The sequence below is a fragment of the Capricornis sumatraensis genome, chromosome 9 (genome assembly GCF_032405125.1).
Source record: "Capricornis sumatraensis isolate serow.1 chromosome 9, serow.2, whole genome shotgun sequence".
NCBI lineage: Eukaryota > Metazoa > Chordata > Mammalia > Artiodactyla > Bovidae > Capricornis > Capricornis sumatraensis.
Window position 1 is genome coordinate 12678406 of NC_091077.1, and position 13393 is coordinate 12691798.

At 47.0% G+C, this 13393-nt stretch overlaps 1 protein-coding gene across 3 annotated transcripts in view; it reads left to right on the forward strand.

The window, feature by feature from the left end:
• CACNA1A (calcium voltage-gated channel subunit alpha1 A) overlaps positions 1 to 13393 on the forward strand; it is a 248549-nt gene that overhangs the window by 125849 nt on the left and 109307 nt on the right. For all 3 annotated transcript variants that reach the window (XM_068980960.1, XM_068980958.1, XM_068980959.1), the window contains exons 7-9: positions 9463 to 9566; positions 10668 to 10783; positions 11978 to 12034. In XM_068980960.1, the coding sequence (XP_068837061.1) occupies positions 9463 to 9566; positions 10668 to 10783; positions 11978 to 12034 (277 nt within the window). The remainder of the gene's footprint in view (positions 1 to 9462; positions 9567 to 10667; positions 10784 to 11977; positions 12035 to 13393) is intronic.

Genomic DNA, 13393 nt, shown 5'->3' on the forward strand with positions numbered 1-13393 from the left:
GGTCCAGTTCTGGCGAGGGCTCACTTCCTGCTTGCAGATGGCTGCCTTCTCGCTGTGCCCGCTCATGGTGAGGGGGGAGAGAGAGAACAAGCTCTCTGGAATCTCTTTTTACAAGGACACTAATCCCATCATAGGGGTCCCACTCTCATGACCTCCTATAACCCTAATCACCTCGCAAAGACTCCATCTAAAAAATGCCATTACATCAGGGATTAGGAATGGTGACATAGTTCAGTCCATAGAAGCTTATAATCTCAAGTGTATAATCTTGAAAATATAAGGAAAAAAAAGACTGAAGTCCACTGTACCAGGATGGCATCTAGGTAGTGGGACTTGGGAATCTTTTTCTTGATACTTCTCTATATTGACAAATTTGTCTCCAATGAGCACAACTGACTTTTTAAAACTTTTTATTTTATATTGGAGTATAGCCAGTTAACAGTGTTGTAATAGTTTCAGGTTGACAAAAGGGACTCAGCCATACATATATGTGTATCTTTTCTCCCCCAGACTCCCTTCCTATCCAGGCTGCTACATAACATTGAGCAGAGTTCCATGTGCTATACAGTAGGTCCTTGTTAGTTATCCGTTTTAAATATAGCAGTGTGAACATGATTGCTTTTTATCCTCTTTTTTATTGAAGGATAGTTGATTTACAATATTGCATTAGTTTCAGATGTACAGCATAGTGAGTCTGTTATTTTTTGCAGATTGTATTCCATTTTAGCCTATTATAAAATATTGCATATAATTCCCTGTTCTATACCATAAATCTTTGTTGCTTATCAATTGTATATGTAATAGTTTCACAATTAACTTTTATAATCAGGGAATATATTTAAATTTGTCAAGTGTTTAGGAGGGAAAAGAGATGTTTTGGTTGCTTATAGACCAGGAGATGGGAAGGAAGGGCAAGAGAGAGCATTTTCTGGGTGCCCACTGTATTTTGGGTGTTTTTATTTATATTACCTGTCCAGAGAGAGTACACACGAAAATAAATGACTTCTTGATTGACATACAGTAATAAGTAATCATCGTATTACTTTATTATTAAATTAACAGAATAAGTAAAGAAGAGACAGATCTTTACAGAAGAATTCCATTCCCTTCTCCAGGGGATCTTCCCAATCCTGGAATCAAACCCAAGTCTCCTGCATTGCAGGCAGATTCTTTATTTGGGAAAGTGAAGGGTTAACTTTTTCAATGCAAATTCAATGCAAATTCCTTAGTTTCTGTTCTCAGACCCCAAAGGATTCCCCCCTCCCCCCCAGCTGAGACTGAGAGAATCTCACAGAGACTTCTGTGGTTACTGTGGCTAGGAAAACCCTCCAGGGAGGTGATAGTTTGGCAAGTAACGCAAGTTCTTGCCGTCTGTGTCTGGCTCAGCCCCCACCACAAGTTACCAAGTCCAAAATGTCAAGAGTGTTGATGTTGAGAACCCCTGCTCTAGAGAACCAGGGATCCTTGGAGACGGGCCACTGGGGCATCTCTGGGGATGGTAGACCCTATCTCCATTAGGATTTTGTGTAGGGCAGGTGCTTATCCAAGCCCAAAGACTGCAAAGGCAGGTATATGTTGAAATTCTGTGCCAAAAGTGTAGTCCAAGTCATTTTTAACTGCTAGAGAATGACCCTCAGTCAACATAGCCAGCTCCCCTGTCCCGGAGCCTCTGAAGGACCCACATGGCTCCAGTGCCCCCTGGACAAGCCTCATTGCTGGACCTTCCTGGGGCCCAGTCTGGATCTGAGCAACATACTGGAATAATAGTGGGTTATCAGACGTTTCATCTCTACCACATTGTTCTAGGTGTTTCTCTGTGCCCCACCTGTGAGTCCATGGTGGTAGAGCCTTAAATATCCCCATTTTACAGATGAGGAAACAGGCCCAGAGCCACACACGTGGAGGTAAGGTTGGGATCCAGCTCTGACTCAGCACTGGCTGCCTTGGAATCTGCCATTTGCCACCTCCTACAGCAAACAGGCTGGAGGACTGGCTCTCTGAGCTCAAGGGGGTGGGATAGGGGAAGCCCAGAAGGGCTGCACTGGGGCCGTTTGCTAGAGCATTGTGTATTGCTTGAGCGACAGGCAGTCTCATTTCACAGGGACCCCCTCACCATATGCGCCTGCATGACTCAAAAAAAAAGAAATCACCCCACCCTACGCAGAGGACATCCCCAACATGCTCCTCATCATCTGGGCCAAAGTAGCGTGGGAGTGCAGTGTGGGTGATGGGACCTGCCCTCTCTTGGTTGCTACCTGGGCAGGGAGCTAAAAAGACTGGGGTCCTGGCAGAACCAGTACCTCTTAAGTTAACATTTTGCCATTTGCTGAGAGCCTGCTGCATCCATCCCTACATCTTCCTTTTATCATCAACTGATCCATAAAAGAGCCTCATGGGACTTCCCTGGTGGTCCAGTAGCTAAGACTCCATGCTCCCAATGCAAGATGCCTGGGTTTGATCCCTGGTCAGGGAACTAGATCCCACCTGCTGCATCTAAGACCAAGTGTAGTCAAATAAATAAATGAATTTTTTTTAAAAACTCATGTGGGGAGATGTTTTTAGGTCCATCTTCCAGATGAGGAAACTGAGGCCCACAGGGATGCAGGAACCTGTCAAGATCCCCCAGTCAGAGTGGTATAATCAGGATTCAAACCCAGCACTGGGCATTCACTATTACACTCCCCTGGTGTTGCTGTTGAGTCGGTAAGTCATGTCTGACTCTTCTGAACTCCATGGACTATAGCCCGCCAGGCTCCTCTGTCCATGGGATTCCCCAGGCAAAAATATTAGAGTGGGTTGCTGTTTCCTTCTCCAGGGAATCTTCCTGACCCAGGGATCAAACCCTCATCTCCTGCATTGCAGGCATATTCTTTACCACTGAGCCACCTGGGAAGCCGTTACAGTCCCTCCCTCTCTCTGAAAACTCCCTTTCTCTTTCTTTTTCCCTCTCTCTTTGTCTCTCTTCATTCTTGGTTTCTGTCTCATATCTTTCTCCCTCCCCCTTTCCTTTGCTCATCTATTTCTCTCTCTCCATCCCACCTCTCCGTGCCTTTCTTTGTTGCTCTTACTCTCTGTTACTCTCTCGGTGTCAATTAGGAAAGCGACCAAGCTGTGCCTAGTCGACAGTTAAAATGCCAGTCACGAATGGTAGAAACTAATCCTTGACCTCAGCCCTTGTTAATTCATAGATGTTCATCTTGGCATTAGATCTCGGCGGGGAGGTGGGGAGGAGACACTTTAGATTACACATTCACACAATAAACATTCATTGGATGTATACTGCATACAGGCAACTTTCTGTGCAGCAAGAGGAAGAGACAAAAATCCCTTTTTGGCGGGGAGTTGACATTTTGGTGGGAGAAGCAAGCTGTCAACAAGATAATTAAGAAATGTTTATATATATATGGCAGAATCTTAAATAGTTTAGGCTTTGTGGGTCATGTAGCCTCTGTCACAACTACTCAATCTGCTTTCATAGCACAAAAGCAGCCACAGAGAAGATACATAATGAATGGGCATGACTGTGTGCCAAAAAACCTTTACAAAAACAGGTGACTAGCCCGTGGGCAGTGGTTTGCCGACTCTGAGACAAATAAAGCAGTAGACGTGTTGTGGACCCTCAAGGTGAGAGGTTGAAGTTCTTCTAATAAGACCTGAAAGAAGTGAGGAGGGTCCATACAGGTATATGAGGAAAGAGAGACCCAGGGGGACAAGACAGCCTGTGCAACGGCCCTGAGGTAGCAGTGGTTCTGGCATTTGTGAAGAGCAGCTAGGTGGCCCATGTGGCTGGAAGTGAGTGAGGATGAGCAAGGGAGCTGAAGAGGCCAGGGAAGGTCACAGGAGACCTAAGAAACAGAAAGACCACGTAATCTACCACCCACACAAGGACCGTTTTGAGAGTAAATGGAGGAAAGGAGGGCTCAAAAAATAACTAGCAGGCATTGCATGATTTAATAGCAGGCATAAACTGGGGTTTCTCTGGTGGCTCAAGACAGTGAAGAATCCGCCCGCAGTGCAGGAGACCTGGGTTTGATCCTTGGGTCGGGAAGATCCCCTGGAGAAGGGAATGGCTACCCATTCCCATATTCTTGCCTGAAGAATCCCATGGACAGAGGAGCCCAGTAGACTACAGTCCATGGGGTCACAAAGAGTCAATCAGACACGACTGAGCAGCTAACACTTTTTCAGAAACTGGGACAGAAATACAACCTCCCTCATGGCACCTTGGGGCTCTGGGTCTTTCACGGTCGAATCCACTCCATTCTTTTGTCCCACATCTTTGTCCATTTCTCTGTTGATGGACATTTAGGGTTGATTTCCATTTGTCTCATAATTAGTGACCGACTCATTGTGATCCCATGGACTGCAGCCTGCCAGGCTCCTCTGTCCATGGAATTCTCCAGGCAGGAATACTGGAGTGGGTAACCATTTCCTTCTCCAGTGGATCTTCCCGATCCGGGAATCAAACCCGGTCTCCTCCACTGCAGTCATATTCTTTACTGTCTGAGCCACCAGCGTCTTTTCATGTGAAATATGGCTTCTTTATTCTTTACTGGCATATAGTTGCTTTACACTGTTGTGTTCATTTCTACTATATAGGAAAGTGAATCGGCCATACGTATACATAGACTCCATCTGCTTTGGATTTCCTTCCCCTTTAGGTCTCCACAGAGCACTGAGCAGAGTTCCCTGTGCTGCACAGTAGGTTCTCGTTTGTTATCCATTGTATACATAGCAGTGGGCTTCCCAGGTGGCTCAGTGGGTAAAGAATCCTCCTGCCAGTGCCGGAGACACAAGGGACGTGGTTTCAGCCCCTGGGTCAGGAAGCTCCCCTGGAGTAGGAAATGGCACCCCACTCTAGTATTCTTGCCTAGAAAATCCCATGGATGGAGAAGCCTGGCAGACTACAGTCCGTGAGGTTGCAAAGAGTCGGATGTGACTGAACACAGCAATACGGCACAGTGTGTATATATCACCCCAGTCTCCCAATCCATCACACCGTCTTTTCCCTCTTGGTACCCATACGTTTGTTGTCTAAACCACCCCATCCTTATCCTTTATGCTGGGGAGTTGGGTGTTCTTTTGGGCTGAGAGTTGTTTGGTTGTTTGCCAGGGGGTGCTTATTTTTGCATCTTCTATACTTCTTCTGAATGAACCATGAGCAAAAAAATTGGAGGAAAATAAGCCATAAACCAGAAGGCACTTAAGGATTTTACTGGGACTCGGCCATTAATTTGTTTGATGAGTATTTATCGAGTGCTTGCTAAGCACCAGGCGCCACGCTAGGTACCGACAGTGCTGAGATGAATCAGTATTTTCCCTCTTCTTTAAGACTCTCTTGGGCCAATTTTTATAAACAGAAAATACTATGTAAGTGCAGTGAATGAGTGAGATAGAAAAAAAAAATCAGTCGGATGCAAGCCAGAATGATGATCGGTCTAGTCACAGCCATGCCATCCACACTGTGTGTGAGCCAGGCAAATCAAAGCATCTTCCACAGCCTCAGTTTCCCCCATCCACTGGGTGTGGAGACTGTGGGAATTGAGGGGTGTTTTGTCAGCTCAAACAAGCTCTACTAGAGTGAGAGAGGTTGTCCCACCTGCCTCTCCAATGCCAGCAGAGCTACACTACCTCTAAGATGCTGGGTGGAATTCTTTTCTGCCTCTTCCAAACCTCTTGTGGTGACTATCAAGCCTTAGCCTTCTTTGACGCACAGCTGCGTCCCTCCAGTCTCTGCCTCCACTGTGACATGGCTGTGTGTCCCTGTCTTCACCTGGTGTTTTCCTCTTCTTTTCTGAATATTATTTTTATTTTGTTTCTTTATTTTTGTCTGCACTGGGCCTTCACTGCTGTGCACGGGCTTTCTGTAGTTGCGATGTGCGGACTTCTCGCGGCAGTGGCCTCTTGTGAAGCATGGACTCCAGGCGCGCGGGCCTCAGTAGTTGCAGTGCACAGGTTTAGTTCCCTTGTGGCATGGGGAATCTTCCCAGACTAGGGATCAAACCTGTGTCCCCTGCACGGGCAGATGGATTCTTAACCACTGGACCACCAAGGAAATCCCTGTTTTCCTCTTCTTAAGAGGACACCAGTCCTATTGGACTAGGGCCCACAACCATGACTTCATCTTAACCTGATGGCAGCTGTAGGGACCCTGTTTCCAAGTAGGGTCCCATTGACAGGTCCTGGGGGTTAGGATTTCAACGTACCTTTTGACAGGATACAATGCAGCCCACGACAGGGATCTCGGACACGAGACTTGACCTCCGTTTGCCTCAGTTTCCTCACCCAGGAAGATGGGAAGGATCACATACCACATTTTGTGAGAGGATCAAGTGGGCTCTGGTAGGCTGAGGCCCTGGCATCGTGAGTGTCTTTTATGCCAGGCAGCATCACGGGGCCAGGTGCTTTAAGTGCATCAGGAAGCTGGGGTGTAGGCAGATCCCGGGATGGAGGGCCTGCCTTGGTACAAAGGGACCTCAGCCACTTCTCCCCCATTCAGACTTGCCCTCCTCCCCGCACTCCCAACCACTCTGTCTCCATGCCAAACCTGCCTCCTGAGGCAGCCCAGACTTTTTTCATCTGTTGGCCAGCGCAGGCTTTCTCTCCTGGGCTATATTTAGCCCCAAGAAATGGGAACAAAACGCCTCAGCCGCAGCAGTGCTGGAGGGGGAAACACAAAGCCAGGTCTGCCTTCTGTCCAGTCCTTTCTGCTGACCCTTTACTTTCTTCCAGAACCTTCCAGAAGCAAAGCATTAGAACTGTCTTAGAACACAAGTATGAGCTGGGACTGGCACCTTTATTGTCCCCAGAGCCCGTGTCCATGATGATAAAAGTTGGCTTTTTTGGTTTGTTTTCTTTCTTAATTATTGTGATGAAATAAGTATAACCTAAAATTGACCATCTAATCCATTTAGGTGCCCACTTCATTGGCATTAAGTGCATTCATGTTGATATAAATTGTTACCACTGTCCATCTCCAGAACTTTCTCACCTTGCAGAGCTGACACGCTGTCCTCATTAAACACTCACCCTCTGTCCCCCTCCCCGAGACCCTGCCCACCGTTCTGCTTTCTGTCTCTGAATTTGACAAATGTGGGAACTTCATATGAGTACAATCATATAGTTTTTATCCTTTCATGTCTGGCTTACTTCACTTAGTATAGTGTCCTCAGGATTCATCCACCCTGTAGCATGTGTCAGAATCTCCTTGCTTTTTTAAGGTAAAATTGACTTTCTTTGAAAAAAAAAAAATCTTTGGGGGAGGTTCAAGTGAAATCAATATACAGAGCACTTCACAAATCATAAGCAAGGAGCCTGATAAATTTTCACAAGCTGGACACGTGGGTATAACCAGCACCCAGAAGCAGGGACCAGAGCCTTCTCAGCCTCAAGAGCTTCTCCTCTTGCTCTCTCCTCAGTCACTACTCTCCCCAAAGGCTACTCCATCTAGACCTCAGATATCATCAGCTTGTTTGCCTGTTTTTGTATTTTACATGAGTAGAATCTTATATATCGGGCTGGCCAAAAAGTTCTATTGGGTTTTCTGTAACATCAGGTGGAGAAACCCGAATGAGCTTTTCGGCCGACCTAATATATGCTTTTTTCTGTCTGGCTTTTGCTGGATGCCAAGTCTGGAAGGTTTCATGTGATAAATGGCGGTCTTTCATTGCACAATATTCCATTTATTTATTTTCTCTCTTGTTGACAAGGATTCAGATTGTTTCCAGTTTGGGGCTGTTATGAAGATCACCGCTGTGAACATTCTTACGTATATCTTTGGCAGAGACAAGTTCACGTTTCTGCTGGATAATATCCCAGGGGTGCCATGATCAGGTCATAGTGAAGGTGCCTGATTAATTTTAGTAGAAAGTCCCATCCCATTTCAAAGTAGTACTATGTGTGATGGATTGTGCCTCTTCCCAAATTCACATGTTGAAGCTCTACCCCTTAGTACCTCAGAATATGACTTTATTTGGGAATGGAGTCATTGCAGGAACGATTGGTTAAGATGAGGCCATTAGGATGGGCCCTAATCCAGTATGACTAGTGTCCCTGTAGAAAGGGGAAGTTTGGACACAGAGGCAGACATGCACAGAGAGAGAAAGTTAGGTACTGATGAAGACAGAAATCAGGGTGATGCAGCTGCAAGCCAGGGGGCCACCAAAGGTTGTCAGCAAACCCCCAGATACCAGGGGAAAGGCATGGGACATGTCCTCCCTCAGAGCCTCCAGAAGGAACCAACCATGCTGATGCCCTGATCTTGGGTTTCTGGCCTCAAACTATACGCCAGTAAATGTCCATTGTTTGAAGCCACTCGTTCGGTGGTTCTCTGTTACAGCAGCCACAGGAAACTCCTACACCATGTTACCCTCCACTGACAGCATGTGAGAGTTCTAGTTCCTTCACAGACTCACCAGCACCTGGCGTTGTCAGTCATTCTCCTTTTAGCCTTTCTGCAGGGCTGCAGTAGCACCGAATGTGGTTTTAAAGGTGAGCTTTTAAAGCCGCATTTGGGGGCCCCACATTCTGCAGATGTCACAGAGCTGATGAAGCACCAGAAGGCTCCCCGCCCCAACCCTGGACAGAGATTAAGTCCATAGGCTCTGGGGTCCAGCCACCTGGTTCCAATCCCGTGTCCACCACTGTCTAGCTCTGTAAGCTCAGGCTTCAGTTTTGACTTCATGGGCCTCGTTTTCCACAATTCATGACAATAACATAAGGACATCATGAGGATTTAATGAGTAAATAAACCAGCATCAGTACTGTTTAGAAAGGTGCCTGGCACAAACAAACAAAGTGCTCTCTAAGTGCTGGATTTTATGTCTCTTTCTTTCTCTAGTCTTGATTTTCTTCCCCTCCTAACTTCCTCCTTGGCATAGTGTCCTGTTCTCCCAGAGAAGAATCTATTTGTGGACAAGCCTCCCCCTTGAAAATTGACCTCGATAGGCTTTCCTGGCAGTTTTTCTGTGGTTGACATTGATGGGGCAGGCAATAGAAGAGGGAGGCACTTGAGGGAAAGGTTCATGGTCCTGCTGTCTAGCTTGCTGATTTAACCTAACCGTCAGACCCTGCCACCATGCACCTCCTCTCAAGGGAGACAGTGTGACTGTTTAGGAGAGAGGGAGGGAACTAAGGGTTTATTTCTACACTTCAGTGGGGTTTTCCCCTTCTGTTCCTGGAGTTTGGTGTGGGGAGTCCTCTTGAGTTTCATGCTGGTTTCTGGTCCCCTGAAAACCTGTGAGTCGGAGAGAGCTTTGTCCTTCCAGTGGTACCTCTGTAGTTTCCCCCACTGGTTGATCTTGTGCTCTCTTCCCCTCTCTGGGCTACCAGGACTCTAGGACTCCACAGGCCAAGGGCATTTGAGGACAAAGCCCCTGGAGAACCAGGGCTACCCCTCCACCTTTCAGGTCATACCTAAGTCCCACTCGGTACTCACCTGCTTTCCTTCCTCACCCCTCATAGAGCAACGATGCCTCAGGGAACACTTGGAACTGGTTGTACTTCATCCCCCTCATCATCATCGGCTCCTTTTTTATGCTGAACCTCGTACTGGGTGTGCTGTCTGGGTAAGTCTCTGCTACTCCTCCCATCCCATTCCCCCACGCCATCTTTTCCCCAGGAAGAAGCCATCAAAACTTTGTTTTCATTCTCCAGGCACAGAATAGGTCTCTTCTCTTGCTTTGGGTTATTGGTCCATTATCAGCAATCCATGTACAGATGCTCAAGTTGTGCACTTTTGGGGACACCCAGTGAAGAGATTCATGGGAACTGAAGTCCAACCCAGACTTCACTCACTAAGCTTCACCCCTGGCACTGAGCTACTTCCAAAATGTAGCTCAGTGCTTTTTTTGAAGGTTTTCTCAAATTTTTCAGACCCACAACACAAAACACAAGAAAATTCTATAGAGCTTTAATTTCTATTATTTACATTAAAAAAAAAAAATAACAGGTTGGGTTTTCCCCTTCCCTTATTTTCCAAATATAAAATTGTAGCATACAATCAAACATGCATTTTCATAACACACGTCGTACCCTACCCCCAAGACTGTTTTTCTGGCTTCATCATAAATGAGTTTAATTTTTCTCACTATAAGCCTGGGGATTGGTTTCCTGGCTCCATGGTGTCGTGATAGACCCCAGCTTCTTCTAGCTTTCCATGCTGACATCCTTATTAGAGACTTTAAATCTCATGAATTCTTTATGGTGTCAGAATGGCTACTTCACACTCACAAGATAGGCATCTCACACTCCAAACAGGAACAGGAAAAAGGGAAACCCGAAGGGTGCTATATCATGGAAGTGAGATTGCTGCAGAAATCTTCAGCTTATGTGTCACTGGCCTAACTTTAAAAAGGGATGAAACTATTCTTTAGCCAAGAGTACGGAGAATGAGAATGGGGTTTACAGCCAGCAGTGGTTGGCATGACATGGTTTACGGTTTTGTGGGGTTTTTTTCTCTAACTGGGTGTAGTTGGTGGGAAACGTGGGAAGCTGGCAGAAATGCCCACTCCTATAGTATTCTGATCTTCTCCCAGAAGACCTGATTCCTCTTGTTTAAATGCACTGCCCTCCAGGGATTCTGAATCCACACACACGCGCGCGCGCGCGCACGCACACTCCCTAAAATTTCTGAAACAGCCAGACCTGACTCTCCTGCGCTTCTTCAGGGAGTTTGCCAAAGAAAGGGAGCGGGTGGAGAACCGGCGGGCTTTCCTGAAGCTGAGACGGCAGCAGCAGATTGAACGAGAGCTTAATGGGTACATGGAGTGGATCTCAAAAGCAGGTGAGGCCCTTTCATCCCGGGGCCCAAGAACTGAAATCCCATGTCACGGAGCTCACCGGGAGTCACACATGCAGTTTGGAGATGGATGGGGGGAGGGGATAGAGGATCTGAACTGGTAGTCCCGATGTTTGGCAACAGGAATCCAGAGAGATGAAGCCAGGACATGACATAACATTATACTCGAGAGCTCTAAAACCATGCATTGGTTTAGATCCCTACTCTGCCACCTCCTAGCAATGCCCTGTGCCTCAATCTCCTAGCCTGTTAAACAGAGATCATGATGGTACCTACCGCATAAAGCTGTAATCTAAGCTAAGTGCTTGAACGTCCCTGGCTGTCCAGTGGGTAAGACTCCACACTCCCACTGCAGGGAGCATAGGTTCAATCCCTAGTCAAGGAAGATCCTGCATGCCAAGTGGCCCAGCCAAAAAAAAAAAAAAAGAGAGAGAGAGCAGTACCTGACATACAGTAGGTATTGTACATGTTCATTTGTTTGGTAATTCAGACAATTATGGGGCACCTGCTGTATGCCAGACAGTGTTCTAGACACTGAGATTTGATCTCTGCCTGCAGGGCTCTGATAGTCTAATGAGAGAGACAGAAAATAGCCAAATACACATAATATTGGGTGTTGCTAAATGCTGAGAGGAAAAATAAAACAGGGTAGGAGGCAGGAAAGAGAGACAGCAAGGTGATCGGAGAGAGTCTCTCTGAGGAGGTGACCTCTGAGCAGAGACCTGGAGGAAGTGAATAAGGAAGCCATGTGGATGTCTAGGGGAGGGGCCTTCCCCCCAGAGGGAACAGCAAGTGCAAAGGCCCTGGGGTAGGAGCAGAGTGGAGTCACAGCAGGGAAGCCAGTGGGGCTGGGGCAGAGTGAGGGGGAGAGCAAGAGGAAAGGAGGATAGGGAGGTGACAGGGGTCAGATCAGGCAAGATCTTATAAGTTGTGGTTAGGAGGTTGGTTTTTATTTTGAAGCAGGTAGGGATGATGTTGGCATTACAACTGTTGCTTAAATGGGGCTGGGAGTCAAAAGCAAGTTAGCAAGCACATCTCTGGCTGATAGAGTTGTCACTCAGCAAGGGGAGACTGGAGTGCCTGGGAGGACTCTTCTCCTTTCCCATCCAAGGGAACCCATCCCCCGGAGAGTCTTCCAGATGCTGGAGCGTAAATTAACTATGTGGTCTTGCTCTTCAGAAGAGGTGATCCTCGCCGAAGATGAAACTGATGGGGAGCAGAGGCATCCCTTTGATGGTAACTGCTCTGAACCTGGCTTGGGGGTTGGGATGGGTCCCAGGGAACACAGGAGGAGTCAGAGCTGGGGAACGGGTTGCTTCTTTCTAAGGGGCTTCCAAGGGATGGATGTTCAGGGCCCAAGTGTTGCCAAGAACTAACACAAGACTGGGTCAGGCTCAGGAAGATATGGAGAATGGTGAGACTCTGTTTCCTCAAGGGATTTCAGGACTTTTGACACAGGGTTCCTGTTTCCTGCCTGCCCTGTCTGCTTTGACCATGTGCCCAGCTTCTGCTTTGTGCCTCCATTTTCCTCATCTGTCAAATGGGCATGATAATTACCATACCTACCTGAGTTGATTGTTTTTGACTATTACATTAAGTATGGCAGATAGAATGCATAGGACAGTGTCTGGCTTGGGGTCAGCCCCATCTATGTTCACTAAGTAAAATAAATAATAGTCATTTCAGGGACTTCCCTGGCAGTCCAGTGGTTGAGACTCCCTGCCTCCAATGCAAGGGCCACAAGTTCAATACTGGGTCAGGGGACTATGATCCCACATGCCACAATATGCAGCCAATTTTTTTTTTAAGTAATTTCAGCAATGGAAGTACCCTGGTGGTCCGTCCAGTGGTTAGAACTCAACGCTTTCACTACAGTGGCCCAGGTTCAATCCCTGGTTGAGGAACTAAGATCCCACAAGCCATGCACCATGGTCAAAAATAAAATAATTTCACCAAGAATCCAGCTTACTATTAAGGACAGTTGTCTTACTTTAGAAATTTGACTAGACAGAGCAATGATTGTGGATTGAAGAAACCAGGAGTGAGAAGGAAGGAAAGGAGAAGGGGCTCCATCCTAAGAGTAACAGGGATTTTACTCTTTGAGAGGCAAGACATTACCCATAAATGAAAGTGAAAGTCACTCAGTCGTGTCTGACTCTTTGCAGCCCCATGGATTGTAGCGTGCCAGGCTCCTTTGTTCATGGAATTCTCCAGGCCAGAGTACTGGAGTGGGTAGCTGTTCACTTCTCCAGGGTATCTTCCCAACCCAGGGGTCAAACCCAGGTCTCCTGCATTGCAGGCAGATTCTTTGCTATCTGAGCCACGAGGGAAGCCCAAGAATAATGGAATGGGTAGCCTATCTCTTCTCCAATGGATCTTCCTGACTCAGGAATCAAACCAGGGTCTCCTGCATTGCAGGTGGATTCTTTATCAGCTGAGCTACCAGGGAATGGGGGTGTCTAAATCACTTTATTGGAAGTGTGTGCCGGAACTCACTGTCCCCTGGAGAGCTCTTGGGGTGTAGAACCTAAATATTAAGGAAGGGCTTCCACAGTCCCAGCCAGCCTGGCAAGTGTGCTAAAGGTTAAGAAGGTG